We start from the raw sequence: 17,451 nt of genomic DNA, 5'->3' as shown, positions 1-17,451 counted from the left end.
CCATTACGAAACTTTAGACACATCTCTATTTTAACCTTTTAATTATTTGTTTTTAAGAAAATGAAACGAGTCCAATGACTAAAGTAATATATTAAACGGTCAAGTAATAGAGATGATATGCCATCTCGATGCAAGCTATACTATTACAATCAAAGGGAAACCAAATGCGCGCTTATTTGAAGTAAAAAACAATAAAACAACTATTCATATACTATCGGTTGTTCCAAAATCTAAAGTCCAAAAAGGTGGACACTACAAATCAGATCTGCACCGCCGCCAGCTATTGCCGTCCCGTCGCAAACTTGGAACAAACACCAACAAGGACTTGCATGGTTAATTGGTTATGCAACTAGATAATTGATTTCACTATCACCTCCAATCCCAACGCCTCATTTCACCGGAGAGTCTCTACACACGCCATACGATCCACTAGCTACATCGGAACCCGTCCTCAAGCAAGCGAGGATGAGAACATGTTGTTGCTCGTTGCATGAAACACACAATTTTGTATGCCGAACTCCAAATAAGCACAATATTATGTGACATTATAATGTAGATAAGAGAGAGTTCAGACACCTCCGGTCGGAAAATGCCTAAATTATGTACGTTTTGGGCCAACATGAAATTATTGGGCTGCACCACCTTAGCCTCCAAGAATCTAATGCATTATCACCCACCTTCCTCACTCCCCAGTCCTGACGCAACACCCTGACAACAAATGGAGCTCCTCCTCCTCCGTCTCTCCCTACTCTCTCTTCTCCTGCTCTCCCCAAAACCCATCTCAGCCGACGAACAAGACTCAATAATCTCAAGGTTCCAGCAATACCTCCAAATCAACACCGCCCATCCCAACCCCCTCTACCAAGAAGCCGCCGACTTCATCCTCTCCGAAGCCAACTCTCTCTCCCTCGATTCCCACACCCTCGAGTTCGTCCCCGGCAAGCCCCTCCTCCTCCTCAAATGGCCCGGCTCCGACCCCTCCCTCCCCTCCATCCTCCTCAACTCCCACACCGACGTCGTCCCCGCCGAGCACCACAAGTGGGCCCACCACCCCTTCTCCGCCCGCCTCGAACCCAACGGCAGAATCTACGCCAGAGGCTCCCAGGACATGAAGTGCGTCGGTCTTCAGTACTTCGAGGCCATTCGTCGCCTCCAGGCTTCTGGGTTTAAGCCCCTCCGCACTGTTTACTTGTCTTTTGTCCCTGACGAGGAGATTGGCGGCCACGACGGCGCTGAGAAGTTTGCGGAGTCTGACGTCTTCAAAGCCTTAAATGTCGGGATAGTTCTCGATGAAGGTCAGTATCTAAACAAGTGTAGTTCACTCTTTTTTGGTGTAGGGCTGATTGTTGTTTGTTGTTGGAAACAGGGTTGGCGTCACCGAGTGAGGAGTACAGGGCATTTTATGCGGAGAGGTGTCCGTGGTGGCTGATCATCAAGGCGACTGGGGCGCCCGGGCATGGGGCTAAGCTGTATGATAACACTGCCATGGAGAATATATTGAAGAGCATTGAGAGTGTGAGGAGGTTCCGGGCGTCGCAGTTTGATTTGGTGAAGGCGGGGTTGAAGGCCGAAGGGGAGGTTGTTTCCGTTAATATGGCTTTTTTGAAGGCAGGCACGCAGAGTCCGACGGTGAGTTGAATCATTTTGTAGCTTGTTCAGTTGTTTTGTTTGTGATTGTGGTGGTCGGTTTTTAATTTGTAGTGTGATATTACATATCATATTTGAGGAGCAATACTACTTATCATATTTTCTGCTTCATTGTCCTACTTCAATGACCTCATCTCCTACAGTAAGTGAGTAGAACAATTTCAGCTTCATATTATGCTTTATTGTTGAGAGGTAACATTTCATTGATGGAAGGAAGAGGTAATTAGTGCCCTTGTGCTGGCAATCTTTTCAGTGGTGAGATGAAACTTAGGAGGGTCTTTGGTTTGTAGAGAGATATGATCTACATGCTAGGGTAGGAATAAGGCTCTGACACATTAAACTGTTACATGAGACATTGAGTGTTAAGCCTGACTGGCAAAATTAAGCACTACAATTAGTTTCTGTAAATCAACTAGGGATCTTAGAAGAACATGTTTCTTTTCCACTGTCTGCCTGTCATAATGTTTTCCTTCTGACGATAAATGCTCATATTCCTGTGCTAGGGTTTTGTCATGAATTTGCAGCCATCTGAAGCGGAAGCAGGGTTTGACATTAGGGTACCCCCTACCGCTGATCAGGAGTCTTTGGAGAAACGGATTGTTGAAGAATGGGCACCCACTTCACGCAACATGACCTTTAGGGTAATTAGCTCTTTGATCTTTTAAAATAAAAATTAGTAGATAGTGGACACTTGCTCTTATGTCCTGTTAAATTTCGCACAACCACTTCAAATGTATTTTGGACTATCTGCTTTACAAGTTTAGCTCAGCCTGGCAAGTGAGGTGCCAGTTGTCAGTCCTATTATATTTGAAAGTTTTCCATTTTCAGGTGTTAAAACATTATGATTATATTTTTCTAATTATTGTCTTAGCTTGGGCAGTTCAAGCAGAAAGTTTCTGTGCTTGATAAATCTGGGAGGCCAGTTCTTACAGCAACTGATAGTTTAAACCCCTGGTGGGCCCTGCTAGAAGAAGCGGTAAAAAAAGCTAATGGAAAACTTGGAAAGCCTGAGATTTTTCCTGCTTCAACAGATGCTCGCTATTTCCGACTACAAGGCTTGCCAGCAATTGGATTCTCTCCTATGGCTAACACTCCTATTCTGCTCCATGACCATAACGAGGTGGATATCTAAGTTTTTTTTTTTGGTGTATACATTCTTTGGTGGTTTTTGCTCATGCATGGAAAATGTTACCTTACACAAAAAGTATCCAATTTAGCTGGTAATCTGACCATCATATTTTCACCTTGTTGCAGTTTTTAAACAAAGACGAATACTTGAAAGGAATCAATATTTATGAATCCATTATCAAATCTTATTCATCTTACGCTGAGCATGTGACAGCGGGCTTGAGAGATGAGTTATAGGGGACAATCATGTTTGAATCCTTCTTGGAAGAGAGGATAGTGTTTTGCATTGTTGTAACATAATTGAAGATCAGAAATGTAATGCTGTAACAATAAGGGGGAAGCTAGTTGCACCTTTAACTATGCAAACTATCTATTTACTGCAATCTGGTTGATATTCCTTGTAAATAGACATGTTTTTAGTGATATATATATTGACCCCTCATTGTATTTTGGTTTCTGCTATGCTTTGATGGTCTGCCCCATAAATCCATAGACCATAATGCATCAGTTACTATTAGCAATTCACTCATGACAGAAAAATGGCATTCATTATCACCTTTTTGCACTTGATCACAAGAATTCTCTTGAATAAGTTACATGATTGGTACTTCAAATTTGAGGCAACCATAAGAAGAGCAGTTACCATTCAGAAAAAACGAAAAACAGTTATGATCTCCCACCATTTTATGTTCACTAATGAACAACCTTCTGCAGCTGATTTCAGACATCTCAACGCAATCTAGGACTGAAGAACAACTCATGCTCATCCAAGATCTGCAGCTCATAGGTGCTGGATTGCCAGTGCGCTGGATTTATCTGCTAATAAGGTCTGAATGCCGTCATACTTGGCATTGCATATATCAGCTCCAATCTCATGTCAGAAGTTTGATAAGTCCATTTGAGCACCATCTTTGATAGGTGGCTACTCTCCACCCCACCTTCAACTGATATAGGGGGTCACGATTCTACCAATAATCTCCACAGGAACATTCTCCATCTTGAAAATGGTGGTACCGAATTGGATCTCGTATCACAATAGTTCTCTGCTCCAACTTTGCTACAAATTTTGCGAATACATGACAGTCTCCACAGATCCTGAGGTTTTTCCTGACCCTAATTGTCATTCCCTTGGGCAAGTTCATTAAACCAAATGCAATCGCCAATCTCTCGCTGTGCGATTGAAGTGAAGCTTCCCTCTGTTCTCCCTCAAGATCTTGCAAAACAAAATTTGTATCAGGAACATAACCTATTCCCACGAGTTTATCAATCAACATGCTTAGTTGCTTGTTGATCTCATCTATTTGTGGGTGCGAGTCATCTCCCATAATAAAAGCATGTATCTGTTTGTTCACTTCAATCCAACTGCGCCCTGGTTCTTTAGTAATTCCTCTGGCTCTCATACTCTTCCTAACTTCTGCAACATCATCCCATCTCTGTGATATTGCATATAGATTGGATAATAAGATATAAGTTCCGGCATCATCAGGGTCCATTCTCAGAACTTGTTTGGCAGCATGTGTAGCAAGATCAACATTCCTATGAACTCTGCAAGCACCGAGCAAAGTCCTCCATGTCACTGCATCTGGTTCACATTTCATTTCTTGAATCAATCTTGCGGCCTCATCAAGCTTCCCAGCCCTTCCAAGAAGATCAATCACACAACCATAGTGCTCTCTCCCAGGATCAATCCCAAAGAGCTCCTTCATATTCTGGAAGTAGTACCACCCCTCTTCTAAAAGCCCGGCATGACTACAAGAAAACAGAACCCCAACAACTGTGATGTAGTTTGGTTTAGTCCCCGAAACCTTCATCTCCTCAAACAACTGCAGCGCCTCTTTGCTGAAACCATTTTGTGCCAACCCTGCAATCATCGTGCTCCAAGAGATAACATCCTTCTCCACCATCTTCGTAAAAACAGCCTTAGCATCTTCCAAACTGCCACACTTGCAATACATATCCAGAAGCGCATTGTTCAGAATCAAATCCGGACCATACTTCACGGCATGAACATGAACCTGTCTCCCCAATTCCAAAAGCGCCAACACCGTGCATGCTCTCAAAACACTCGTCAGCGTCGCCTCTTCAGCTCCAAACCCCGCCCTCTTCATCCTCTTGAAAAGCTCCAGCGCTTCATAGCCATCACTATTCTGCGCAAACGCGCCAATAATAGAGCTCCAAACAACCGCATCCCCAGTCACCATCTCATCGAAAACACCCACCGCATTCCCCAAGTCACCCAATTTCGAGTACACATCAATCAACGCACTCCGAACAAACACATCAGACTCCAACCCAGCTTTCACAATACTACAATGCAGCTGCTCGAGACTCCCCAAGCCCTCGCAGGCCCTCAGAACCGAAGAGTACGTGAAGCTATTCGGCCACACACCTTCCCTAACCATCATAACCAAAGCCTCCAACGCCTTGCTGTTCATCTTGGCACGGCAGTAAGCCGAAATCATCGTGGTCCAGGAAATCACATTCCTCTCAGGCATTTCATCGAACAGCTTCTGTGCTTCTTCCAAAAGAGAAAACTTGACATACATGTTGACCAGAATGTTGACCAAGAAGGTCTGTGGGTGGCGCCCATTGGAGAAGACGTGCTTGTGGACGAGCCTGCCTGGTTGAATGGCTCGACGGGCCATGCAGCATTTGATGAGCTCGGAGTAGACGACGTAGTCGGCCCAAAGTCCGCGTCTTTGCATAGCTTCCATGGCTGTCATGGCTCTGGGGAGGTCTCGCTGGTAGCAGAATTGAGCGAAATGTTGGATCAGAGAGTGTGATTCTGCGACGGCGGCGGTGTGAGAGCAAGGACGGGAGGGTGAGGGTGGAGGCGGAGGCCATGGTTTGAGTTTGAACTTGGAGACGGCTCTCATTTGGACAAGAACACAGAACTTGGAGATGTGTAACTTAAAGTCTTAAACACATTGTTTTATGATGCACGAATGAGGAATTCCAAGGTTTGATTTTTTTTTTAAAAGAAGAAAAGATAAAGAAAGGAAATTTATTTATAAATATATAATTCATAATGACACAAAGGAGGAAGGAGGATAGCATATGATATGAGTGCCATAAGGTGGGCTTAGTGAAATCAAGAGATTGATTCCAACAAAGATAGGGCACTGATCGAGTGAAATTGTTTAAAGTAGATAGCAATAATTGAGACGAGCAACATATTACACAAAATGTCTTGTGCTGGTAGAAAGCTTAATCAAATTCAGACACGAAAAGAATTCATGATGGCGACCCTGAGTCCGTAGGCTTGTTTGAGATAATTGATCCAAGTGATTGATTATTGGGTTGGCATCCCATAAATAAAATTGTAATCACTTAAACTTGTTAATTGTAACATTGTCCACGACCAAAGTTATGTATTTGACAACAAAGTTTAAGAGAAATATAAACCTATGCCCCAAATGCCCCGTGCCAGTCCTCTTTAGAGGTCCAGAAAAAAAGACGTGGCAGGGAAGCAAAGCAAGGTCCCCCATCTTTCGGCAAAACGGCGCCTAGTCGGAACACCTCTTTTCCATTCCGACTCACCAACGCAACCAATCATGTTTCACGATTGAGTGAAGGACTCTGTTAATAGGGTTTCCTTTCTTTTTCTCAATTAGAATTGTGGTGAGTCCGAGATTCCAAAAAAGAAAAAGAAAATGTCTCTGAGAATCAAAGTGGTGGTGGACAAGTTCGTACAGGAGCTCAAGGAGGCTCTGGACGCCGATATCCAAGACCGAATCATGAAGGAGAGGGAGATGCAGAGCTACATCGAAGAACGCGAACGCGAAGTCGCCGAGCGCGAAGCTGCTTGGAAAGCCGAGCTCTCTCGCCGTGAGGTCATTACCCTTTTGTCAATTTTAATCCCATTACTTGCTTCAATTTGGGTTCTTCGCTGTTATCTTCTCTTTTCGTTTTGCACTGTCAATTTCTCTGCTTTTTGTTCAATTTCTATGAGAGCTGTAGCCCCATATAGTTGTTATTGCGACACCAATGTAAAGGTTATGGTGGCTTCAATCTTGCCAGGCTCACATCAAACTGGGTTTTTATTTTCTCGACGCTTATATTTCTTTCGACAACAATGACCAGCTGTGTGTTAGTCTGGGGATAAAGCTACATAAAAATTAGAGATATATTGAACCAAAAATTTGTGCCTTATCTCAGTGGATCTTAAGGAAGTATTGAACACTTGACAAATACTGCTGCTTTACCAAGTATGGTCTAGTTGCTCCCGATGCCTAGTTATATTTTGTTAGCTGACCAATGATGAAATGGAGTGAGCTGTGTTTTTTCTTTTCTTTTGAGACGAAGCTACATAGAATAGAAATTGAGAGATAGTCACCGCAAAAGCTTCTTATTGACTTATAATGAACCACTAAACACGTATTGCTAAATTCCGTACCTGGATTTTTGGTCGCACTGAAGTTCATGGCCATTACATTTTCTCTTACAAGCTGTGTAGTGGTTGCGATTTTCATAGATATGGTTATCGACTTATTGTATCAGTTTAGACTTTAGAGTCTAGACTACTTCTCAGGAAATTCAGCCAAGGTATATGTGTGGTTGTGTTCATCCATGTAATCACTTAATTACCGTTGTTTAGCAAAATGTCTGCTGCAATATTGTTTCTGTTTAGGCCTCATAAACATTATTTTCTTTCAGGCAGAAATTGCCAGACAAGAAGCAAGGCTGAAAATAGAGAAGGAAAACCTTGAGAAAGAGAAAAGTGTTCTGATGGGAACTGCATCAAATCAAGATAACCAAGATGGAGCTCTTGAAATCACTGTAAGCGGTGAGAAGTATCGCTGTCTTAGGTTTGCCAAGGCAAAAAAATGATTGCATTAGAAAGCAGGATGAAAGGAAAAAAAAACACAGCTAATCCTCAGCTTGGGTTATTAGAAGTTGTACTTGCTTGGGAATTTCACAAATTTCATTCTTTGTATGAAATCTCTCCAATTCTTGTATATCCAGGCATATAATTGCAAGCATTGCCCAAAGTCATGTCATTTGTTTTGATTGAAAAGGGTGAGCAGCTTTTTGCGTGCTCGAAAACAAATTAGTTTTTAGTCATGATTCTAGAAGACGGTGAAGTACTGTAGTTCGGATTCTTTTTGTGCTAAAAGATTACTTGACACATTTCTGGATTCAACATGTATTTTGCTCATACTGTACCATTTTTTGAAGTAATTATACTCATACATAGTGTGATTTGTTGAAATATATAGTAAACATTATGACTAGAGTGCATGGAAATTATTTGTTGCAATATAGTAAATGTTATGACTAAGTGCATGGAAATGAATCGTCTGCGTAAGTTCACTGGGATTCAGTTGGAGTGTTGAGATTGAAGCAATATTGCATTGTTTAATTGCTTATGAGTTTTTCCCCCAAAGGTTCAATGTTATGCATGTGAAAATCAACCTAACCGATAACCATGTGATAACCCATCAAATTGATGGCTAAAACAATTAATTTTTTTTTATCAAGAAACAAAACAATTAAAGTATGGTATTATTAATTTTTTTATATATTGTTAATACTACTTCTATATTTGCCTTTGGTGTCAATACTATACTTGGTCACCATAATTGAAGACAACCTCTGGTATGAATGCAAGTTCTGCCCAAAGAAGCTTGGGGAAATTCCCAAATTGCGTTATTGAGTATGCAACATCTCTCTTTTATTTTTTTTATTTTTTTTATATATAAAGATACGAGAGTATAATTGTGAAACTAACAACTCATTCTATAGTCTATACAAATAAGATACTCTTGGTTATTGAGCTACGAAATGTGTATTTTGCAATAGCGATTGTCTACAATAATATTGAATCATTGAATGCGTGTAAATGGTCTCCATATTAATTTTCTTTATAATATTAAGTGACTCTTCATATGTTCCTCTGTCTCCTAGTATGTGTTTCGGCTGGAAAATATAGGTTGAGGTAATGAAAAAGATGTGTCCAACTCCTCTATACTCTGGTTTAAGAGCTGTAGATGTGCCTAACACCTCCTCATTCAGTTTCTCATGTCATTAGAGTCATGGAAATTATTGATCCCTCATTCAAATCTAAGGTTGATCATACCAACATAATTCTCAGCTTCTTACCATTTAGGCTGACCACAATTGCAAACTACTCGTACCAAATCATGTTGTTATTTCATATTTCCACCGTAAACTCTTTGTGGGCTTTTTCTTTGTCAAACTCGAATTATTTGTGAAGAAAGAAAAACTTCTGCAAATTCCAGAATTTAAAAGATCAAAAACAACAATTGTAGAAAATGTGCTACGAGCAATATGTGACCAACTTCCAGCATTAACCGAGTGTCCAAGATTGGCTATTGTATCCGCCGCAAAATTCGCTTCTCTATAGTCATGTTTATAAAAAGGTTAATGAAAATGCTGAGCTAGTTCCCGTTCAATATATTTAAAATGACAATTTTCCAAATAGATCTTATTTTATATATATTGAATATAAGGATTTTCAAGTCGCCATTATTTCGAGTAGTTTATCGCTCTAATAATAAAAAAAAAGAAAAAAGAAAAAGCACCTGGCGCAGTACGTATGCGGTTGACGACCACTACTGGCGTAGTGGGAGTGTGGGAGTTTACAGTAGCAGCAGTTATCCTTCCTCTTGATCCCGCCATTTTCACCAACTCTGGATATCACAGAGACTACCCTTGTGAATATAATGGCTAACATTAGTACTCACCCGGAACTTCATACTGCAAATTAAGCAAGCAGAGTAGCAAGTGAAACAGGAGCATTGCGATGAGCCTCGACTACTTCTTTGTTCGATTAATGCTCTTACTGCTCTCCTTGTTCTTCTTTCAATGTGTGTTTGGCAGAGAAAGACAAGCAGGTTCAGGCTTGCAGACCATCTATGTAGATCGCAAGGCGAAGAGCTCTGCTGTTTTTAGTGTCAAGAGCTTTGGTGCCAAAGCAGACGGCCAAACCGATGACAGCAAAGTTCGATCTCACTTCTTTCTTCCATGCCCTTATTTTCTTGAACACTTTTTACTATTAAATTTGATGCAAATAATCGTCCATTTTAAGTTGAAGCTTGGATCGAGTTAATAGATCGAGATTATAGCCATGGATGGCTCTTGTATACCCGAAGCCTGTTACCCAGCTTCATATTAATTCAGCAATGGATACTTTTGACAAGGAGTACTTAGTAATGGTGCTTGTAATTGCAGGCTTTCACTGCAGCGTGGAATGAGGCGTGTCAGTCCAAAGGTAGAGTCCACCTCATAATACCAAGAGGAACATACATTGTTGGCCCTCTTAAGTTTTCAGGCCCCTGCGAAAACGTATCGGCTCTAAATCTTCGAGTGAATGTAGGACTGCCTCTTATCAGCTTGACATTTTTGCAGTTTATTTACTGACGTCTGATTTTGAGAAATGAATAATTATTTGCAGGGTTACTTGAAGGCTACAACGGAGTTGTCCAAGTATGAACATGGTGGCGGTTGGATTCAATTTGCTTGGACAAAGGGGCTAACCTTGACCGGAGGTGGAACCTTTGATGGTCAAGGTGCTCAAGCCTGGCCTCACAATAAGTGCTCTAAAGACTCCAACTGCAAACTTCTTCCAACTGTATGTACATGTTCTACACCTTGCTCTTTAATTTAGTTCAACTTACATTTGAGTAAGCTCACTGTATATGAAACACTTAATTACTTGATCTCTTAGTTAAGATTAGAGAAGGCCTAATTTACAAGTAGTACTAAATGATCCATTTAACACGTTTTATGTTATTCCCTTTTCAGAGTTTGAAATTTGTTGGCATGAATAAGACAGTGATCCGGGGCATATCTTCGGTGAACAGCAAGTTCTTTCATATAGCTGTTGTAGATTGTCACTACTTCAAAGGTAGTAAACTCAAAATTCTAGCCCCAGATTCTAGTCCTAATACTGATGGAATCCACATTGAACGAAGCTCGAGTGTGTACTTCTCTTCGTCACACATTGCCACTGGTGATGATTGCATATCAGTTGGAGAAGGGAATTCTCAAGTCACCATAACTAGCATTGCTTGTGGCCCTGGTCATGGCATCAGGTATATACTTGACTTCTCTGTCAGTACTATGCCTAGCCTCTTTTATTCTCAATGCAACTAGTGTATATATGAAGACTAATTGATCTGATTGTAATTCTAGTGTGGGAAGTTTGGGAAAATATCCGAATGAAGGAGATGTTAGAGGGCTTGTGGTCAAAGACTGCACCATTTCAGGTACTACAAATGGTATTAGGATCAAGACATGGGCTAACTCTCCAGGTAGAAGTTCAGCCACCAACATGACATTCACAAACATCGTCATGAACAATGTGACCAACCCCATCATAATCGATCAGCTGTATTGTCCATTCAGGTCATGCGCTTCTAAGGTGATCGATAAGCTCTAAACATGCATGTTTACTCTTTTATGGTCTCTGTTCTAGGCCTCACATACACTAAATTTATGCATAAACGAAATGCAGACGCCATCGAAAGTGAAGCTGAGTGACATATACTTCAGGAACATAAGAGGGACCTCATCGTCTCAAGTAGCGGTTGCACTCGAATGTAGCAAAGGGATTCCATGCCAGAACATTTACCTTGAAGATGTTCACCTCAACTTGGCATCTGGGAAGAAGGAAGCCACTTCAACTTGCAGCAATGTTAAAGCCAAATTCATTGGCACCCAAATCCCACCACCATGTACCTGATTAGTTGATTATTTTTCACTTTGCTTATTGGTTTGAGAAGTAGATCCTAATTAGTAGTTTCCACTTAAACTTCAATGTTGAGCTGCAATTCCTAGCCGTTTCATGAAGGTTAATTTGAGATTTCTTTATGAATTTCTTCCTCAAATATTATGGCAAGAGCTTAAGGTATCACGTATCAGTGGTATTCATAATAATATATCATCAAAATCCTTTTCAACAAGACAACTAAAGAGGCTAGATGTTGGTTGAGTACTTGAGTATACCAGAGAATCAAGAAAATGGTTAGGTGCACAAGATATGTTAGGTAAGGAATCCATAATCATTTGGTGATTTTGGTCAAACACACATGATGGTTCATCAACATACAAAATATCACAGAAAATCTAAGATACACAACACAATATCAATCCTTGAAACTAATTTATATAGACCGTTCATGAGATATGTGAAAGATGTAGTGCACAAGTTTAAATCTCACGAGCATCAATACGGTAAAAATTTATCGTTTATAGTGTGATGGTGCAGTTACTAAAAATGAAAACAGAAAGAGGAAAGAGTATAAAATAGTAAGAAGATTTGGAATCTGTTTCCAGTGCCACACACACACATATAAAAGCACAGTCGGGGGGAAGAGAATCGGAAAACGGAGGAGATGGAGAGCGTTTCAGAGCTGGTGGCATTTCCGCTGCTGACGACGCCGATCGAATCGAACTACAGAGCTTGCACCATCCCTTACCGCTTCCCCTCCGACAATCCCCGCAAGCCAACCCCCACTGAGATTGCCTGGATCGACCTCTTCCTCAACTCCATCCCTTCCTTCAAGAACCGAGCTGAGACTGATGCCACAGTCACTGATGCTCCTGCTAAAGCTGAATTGTTTGCTCAGAGGTATAAACACAACTTCACTGGTTCATCCAAAGCTTAAGTTGTTTTGGTTAAGTTTTGAATGGTTACGGGTTGCAGGTACTCTGAGATGCTTGAGGACTTGAAGAAGGATCCCGAGAGTCACGGCGGTCCGCCTGATTGCATTGTAAGCATTGTGTTTCATTTTTTGTTGTCTGAGTTTTGTAGTTATGTTGTTAAAGTTGTCGTGTTGGTATGAACTCTTTTCCGGGGTTTCGGTTTGCGGTTGTGGGTTTTTAGCTACTTTGCAGACTTCGGGAGATAGTTCTAAGGGAGTTGGGGTTCAGAGACATATTCAAGAAAGTCAAGGTGAGTGAATCTGTTAACTGTTGTGTTGAGTAGTTTGCTGTGATGAATTGTGTACTTTACTGAATTGGAGTTTGGGGTTGTGATTGGACGCTTCAGGATGAGGAGAATGCAAAGGCGATAACCCTGTTTGATAATGTGGTGGATCTCAATGATGCTATTGAAGATGAAGGCAAGCGGGTCGAGAATCTGGTTAGAGGGATATTCGCTGGGAATATATTTGATCTTGGTTCTGCACAGGTATGCAGATTTATTATTTACATGAAAGTGTTCGTAAAGTTGATTGATAGTCTAAGGCTTACTTCTCCACTGCTTGGATTCAGTCACATCATTACATTTGGGCTAACATCATACTGATACTTAATGATATCCATTATAAGATGGTTTTTTGTATGCAAATACATATTAGACTAAAGCTTTCAGTGGAGTTACCTGACCTATGTCCTGTCCTTACTATTGAAGCTTGCTGAAGTTTTCTCAAAGGATGGTATGTCTTTCTTAGCTAGTTGCCAAAACCTTGTCCCTAGACCTTGGGTTATTGATGACCTGGACACTTTCAAGTTGAAATGGAGCAAGAAACCTTGGAAAAAGGCAAGTTTCACGTTTATCCAGCCATACATATATGTGGAAAAGGCTATAACTTTATCTATGCTTCTTATGTAGTGACCAATCGTGTTTTTTTTTGTCCTGACAGGCTGTTATATTTGTTGACAATTCTGGTGCCGATGTTATTTTGGGTATCTTACCATTTGCAAGAGAGTTACTCCGTCGTGGTACACAGGTATGCAGTCAGATCTGGTTTCTTCTGTGCAATATATATATCTGGTTCATGTCATTGATAAATCCAAGACTTTTCTATAATTTTCTGTTTCTTCATGTTGCAACATGAAATGGAATGTTATTTAGAGACCTGCTTTTATTTCTCCAGTTGCTTTTTATGCCTGCCATTTTAGTGAGCTGAATTCTTTGTTCTATTTTGACATGATCACCTCTTTCTTGTTGTGCAGGTTGTGTTGGCTGCTAATGACATGCCCTCTATCAATGACATAACTTACCATGAACTGATTGCGATTTTAGCTAAGGTAATAAAAAAAACTTAAAAAAAAAATTGATATTCAAAATCTTGGTTGATTCTGACAATGTAATTGGAAATTCACCAGTTGAAGGACAACCATGGGAAGCTCAAAGGTGTTGATACTACGAATCTTTTTATTGCCAACTCGGGTAATGATTTGCCGGTAAGAAAATGAAATTTCTTAGTTGTTGTAAAGTTGAATTTATGAGGCTCGTTTAGATGAGATTATAAAAGAATCCTCTAATAGTAGATTTTGTGGCTTCTCAATTGATTGTAGGTCATTGATCTTGCTAGTGTGTCGCAAGAGCTTGCTTACCTGGCCAGTGATGCAGACCTCGTTATCTTGGAAGGGATGGTAAAAACCTGAAAACCCTCTAGCATCGCCTATTTATAGATTCTAATCAAAATGTTGAACCAACTACTATATGGTGAATATGAAGTTTTTTGAATGTTGAAAATTGAGTGAATGAAGTAGGTTCTTATTTATATGATGGATGTGGTAGCTAAGATTGGTATTGTTGTTTGCTAACTATAGGATGTGTTAGATACTTTTAATGGTACTGATCCCATTGATTTCACATGTCTTATGTTGCTTTTGACAGGGTCGTGGGATTGAGACAAATCTTTACGCACAGTTCAAGTGTGATTCCCTTAAGATTGGAATGGTAATGTTTTGTTGCATCTGATTGCTAGTTCAGTCAAACCCCAATTCTTCCTCTCTGCACTAAATTTATCTTGTGCAACTTCTGTTTCTCTCCCAATATTACAGGTGAAGCATCCAGAGGTTGCCCAGTTTCTTGGAGGACGATTATATGATTGCGTCTTCAAATACAATGAAGTTTTGAGTTGATAATGTGCTGATTCTTTTCTGTACTACTTCTGAGCCATTCTATTCTAAGTCATTCAGTAGATGAATGGTCCTTTAGCGACCGGATGATCATATATATGGGAACTTTCAAAATATACTCTACTGAAAAAAAAAAGGTAAAAAAGGGGAAATTGCCACAGTTCTTTATATGTGCGTGTGAGCAGGTTATCACTTAATTAATCCATCTAATTCTTAGTTTCAATTTTGAAATTAGAAATCTTTTTTTAGCAGTGAATACATTGCTTTTGTTTGAGCTGTTCTATCTTTTATTTGGGGGGAATAACAATTAGTGTCAGAACAATAAGAAAAGAGTCGATAAGGAATACCCCAGTCCAGTTATTATTTTAGCGTTTGTTGGAGGTCAGATGATTGAAGGTATAAGATTCGTGAACTTCAGAAGTAGAAAGAGCAGATACTGGAAGAAAATTTGAGGAAAGACTGGTTTTGATCCAGTCGGGGCTGGGGAGAGGAGAGACCAGTTTTGATCCAGTGCCGGTATTCCACAGTAATTAGGTTTACTATAAGAAAACTTTGATAGTTTCGTCGTATAAATTCTGTGTCTTTTTAGAGACCATTAACAATCATATATCTTTTTATTATTCGTTTAATCATTTAGACTTGAACAGTGAAGAAGGCTATGAATGTTGATACTTGATACTAGCTTGCAATAATCTGAAGTGATTTCCATGAATGTATTAGCCATGTTATTGATAAACTTGAAGGGAAAGATCACAGTTGGAAATCCATCACTGTGGAAATATTACAACAGGGAAGAAAAGCAAGAGACTTTTCGAAAACAATGTCCTATTTGAATTGATCACTTCTTCTTGGTGGGATATGAAGCCATTTTGTTGATGCCGCACATTCCTTCTGGCTTTCCTGTGTTTCTCTTCATCCTTATGTATCCCTTCTCTCCCCACTTTGGTCCCCATGAGTTCTTCACAATGATGTAATCCAACCCCTTTGATGTTCCATAGCCAACTGCCGACACACCATGATCTAGCTCAGTTCCGCAGTGCCCGTTAAACACACCCTGCAAAACCAAAAAAATCATGCAGCAATATGTAAAGTTCCTCTAGCAATTCTCAGACCTTCCTGAGTATCAGGTTGAAATATAGGAGATATCACTAAGCAAAATGCTCACCCCACTGTAGAACTGGAAATCTCTGTCATCGGCCTCAATAGCAACACTAAGAGGCTGGTGAGCCAGGGCCTTGAGGAGAGCTTGTTCATTATTTTGAGGCACATCTTGATAACCAGATATGGTCACCACCTCTGAATCTCCCTGAACATCACAAAATCAAGTGTCAACAACATAGTATAGTTAGTTGATAGGTAAATCTGATCCAAAAATGTACACAGCATTGGTGACTGCAGCTAATATTTACCCTGGATTCCTCACAGGTTCCTTCCTCCATGATATAGGGATATTCTTCCTCCTTGTGAAGACCACCATTAGCAATGATAAATTCAAACGCATAGTCCATCAAACCGCCATTGCAGCCATTGTTGAATGATTTGTCACAATCGATCAGCTGCTGTTCAGACAGCGATGTTAGGTTTCCTGTGACAATCTGGTTTATACCTTCAACAGCAGCAACAGTAGAAAATGCCCAACAGCTACCTGCATAACATTACCATCTTTGATCATGTATCTTTTTCGCTTGTCGAATATTTGACATGTTATGTTATCGGATTGTAAATGATAGTTCAAAGTCCTAGTTTGTGAATTTTGGGCACATACCACATGAACCTTGGTTCTTGACTGCAGTAACAGCTCCTTTCTTTCTCCAGTCCACAGACTTGGGCAATGCCTCTACGTCGAAATCACGGTAACTGAACTCTGCTTCAGATGAGTCTCTCCTTCTTGGGGTTTCACCTTTCAGCCCCAAGTACTTGCTCTTGAACTCTTCATGGCTCAAGTCAGCAAACTCATTCAAACCAAGCCAGTAGCTATCAACATCAAGCTTCTTGTTCCTTTCATCAATGTGCTTGACATTGTCTCTAAATATCTCAAACCTGTGGAGCTTCTCCTCCATGTTGTGGTATATCTTGCCATGTTTCGATATCCATGACTCGAAGAGCTCAATGAACTTGTCCATGGAAGACAAGTGCTCAGGTGAATAACCCACGATAGAAAACTCATGAGCCAGACAGTAAGTGCCTAAAAAGAAAGGCACAATGAAGAGCAGAAGGGAGACTTTTGAAAATGAAGAGAAAGCCATTAGAGCTCAGCAAAGAGAGATGAGAGGGAAGAGTGGAAGAGAAGAGTTGATGAATGTGAAGGAGGAGATGCATGGACTTATATAGTGTTTAATATCATGGTATTGGGGTTGCTTTCGATTGAAGTGGTTGAATTGTTTTTTACAATACTGAGGCTTTACGGCTGGTTCTTTTGGCAGGCTTTTGTCCCAAGCATTCTCTATCATTTGTTTAAGGGTAAAACTAGAAAACTATATACATGATTTTGGAAACATGGGTGAGAGTTGCTGCCTGCCCTTGTAACTTTGTTGTGTAGAAGCTATAGTCTCCCTTCTTCATTTCTTATTTTTCCTTTGTCTAATTATTACTTGCAACTGTTGCAAGTTATGCACATTTGTACTATTGTCAAAGCTCAAACTTGAAGTTATGAACTCTAGTGCTATCATCCGTAAAGGTTAGACATGCTCTATTGGATTAATGGGTATCAGTGATCTTTCATGTCCAAGAAATTTGGTGTGCCAAGTTTCTTGTTTTTGAATTTTGTTTGTTTGTTTTGTGATTAGCTTCAAAGAGATAGTTTTGCTACACTATCAAAAGGACGGGTTACTAGAACTC

General features: G+C 40.3%; 6 protein-coding genes across 7 annotated transcripts; 4 read left to right on the top strand and 2 right to left on the bottom strand.

The window, feature by feature from the left end:
* Window positions 1-687: 687 nt before the first annotated feature.
* LOC126783302 (uncharacterized) lies at window positions 688-3,200 on the top strand. 2 transcript variants are annotated; one of them, XM_050508748.1, is made up of 5 exons: window positions 688-1,295; window positions 1,367-1,629; window positions 2,151-2,288; window positions 2,519-2,767; window positions 2,902-3,200. In XM_050508748.1, exons 1-5 carry the CDS (start codon window positions 719-721, stop codon window positions 3,010-3,012), a joined length of 1,338 nt encoding a protein of 445 aa, XP_050364705.1. In that variant the 5' UTR covers window positions 688-718; the 3' UTR covers window positions 3,013-3,200. The 2 variants fall into 2 exon arrangements, with proteins under 2 accessions (XP_050364705.1, XP_050364704.1); XM_050508747.1 differs by having other exon boundaries at window positions 2,528-2,767; window positions 2,902-3,199.
* Window positions 3,201-3,220: 20 nt separating this feature from the next.
* On the bottom strand, window positions 3,221-5,672 carry LOC126785473 (pentatricopeptide repeat-containing protein At2g03880, mitochondrial). Its single transcript, XM_050511172.1, has one exon. It carries the CDS (start codon window positions 5,649-5,651, stop codon window positions 3,741-3,743), a length of 1,911 nt encoding a protein of 636 aa, XP_050367129.1. The 5' UTR covers window positions 5,652-5,672; the 3' UTR covers window positions 3,221-3,740.
* A 561-nt stretch (window positions 5,673-6,233) lies between these two features.
* On the top strand, window positions 6,234-7,901 carry LOC126784503 (uncharacterized). The gene is made up of 2 exons (XM_050509966.1): window positions 6,234-6,608; window positions 7,432-7,901. The coding sequence occupies exons 1-2, from the start codon at window positions 6,429-6,431 to the stop codon at window positions 7,603-7,605; spliced, it is 354 nt and encodes a 117-aa protein (XP_050365923.1). The 5' UTR covers window positions 6,234-6,428; the 3' UTR covers window positions 7,606-7,901.
* Window positions 7,902-9,541: 1,640 nt separating this feature from the next.
* Window positions 9,542-11,482, top strand: LOC126784734 (exopolygalacturonase-like). Its single transcript, XM_050510227.1, has 6 exons — window positions 9,542-9,739; window positions 9,970-10,110; window positions 10,193-10,369; window positions 10,543-10,832; window positions 10,933-11,161; window positions 11,255-11,482. Exons 1-6 carry the CDS (start codon window positions 9,542-9,544, stop codon window positions 11,480-11,482), a joined length of 1,263 nt encoding a protein of 420 aa, XP_050366184.1.
* Window positions 11,483-12,062: 580 nt separating this feature from the next.
* On the top strand, window positions 12,063-14,717 carry LOC126782926 (damage-control phosphatase At2g17340-like). Its single transcript, XM_050508281.1, has 11 exons — window positions 12,063-12,370; window positions 12,446-12,512; window positions 12,626-12,694; window positions 12,791-12,931; window positions 13,154-13,282; window positions 13,386-13,472; window positions 13,699-13,773; window positions 13,852-13,929; window positions 14,044-14,121; window positions 14,369-14,431; window positions 14,536-14,717. The coding sequence occupies exons 1-11, from the start codon at window positions 12,135-12,137 to the stop codon at window positions 14,614-14,616; spliced, it is 1,104 nt and encodes a 367-aa protein (XP_050364238.1). The 5' UTR covers window positions 12,063-12,134; the 3' UTR covers window positions 14,617-14,717.
* A 598-nt stretch (window positions 14,718-15,315) lies between these two features.
* LOC126782544 (cysteine protease XCP1-like) lies at window positions 15,316-16,890 on the bottom strand. Its single transcript, XM_050507803.1, has 4 exons — window positions 16,379-16,890; window positions 16,023-16,258; window positions 15,779-15,919; window positions 15,316-15,667 (listed from the first exon to the last, which is right to left on the bottom strand). The coding sequence occupies exons 1-4, from the start codon at window positions 16,857-16,859 to the stop codon at window positions 15,452-15,454; spliced, it is 1,074 nt and encodes a 357-aa protein (XP_050363760.1). The 5' UTR covers window positions 16,860-16,890; the 3' UTR covers window positions 15,316-15,451.
* Window positions 16,891-17,451: the final 561 nt, after the last annotated feature.

The sequence above is a fragment of the Argentina anserina genome, chromosome 2, assembly GCF_933775445.1.
Source record: "Argentina anserina chromosome 2, drPotAnse1.1, whole genome shotgun sequence".
Lineage (NCBI taxonomy): Eukaryota > Viridiplantae > Streptophyta > Magnoliopsida > Rosales > Rosaceae > Argentina > Argentina anserina.
The sequence above is the reverse complement of the archived record's forward strand: the minus strand, read 5'-3'. Positions and strand labels throughout refer to the sequence as shown.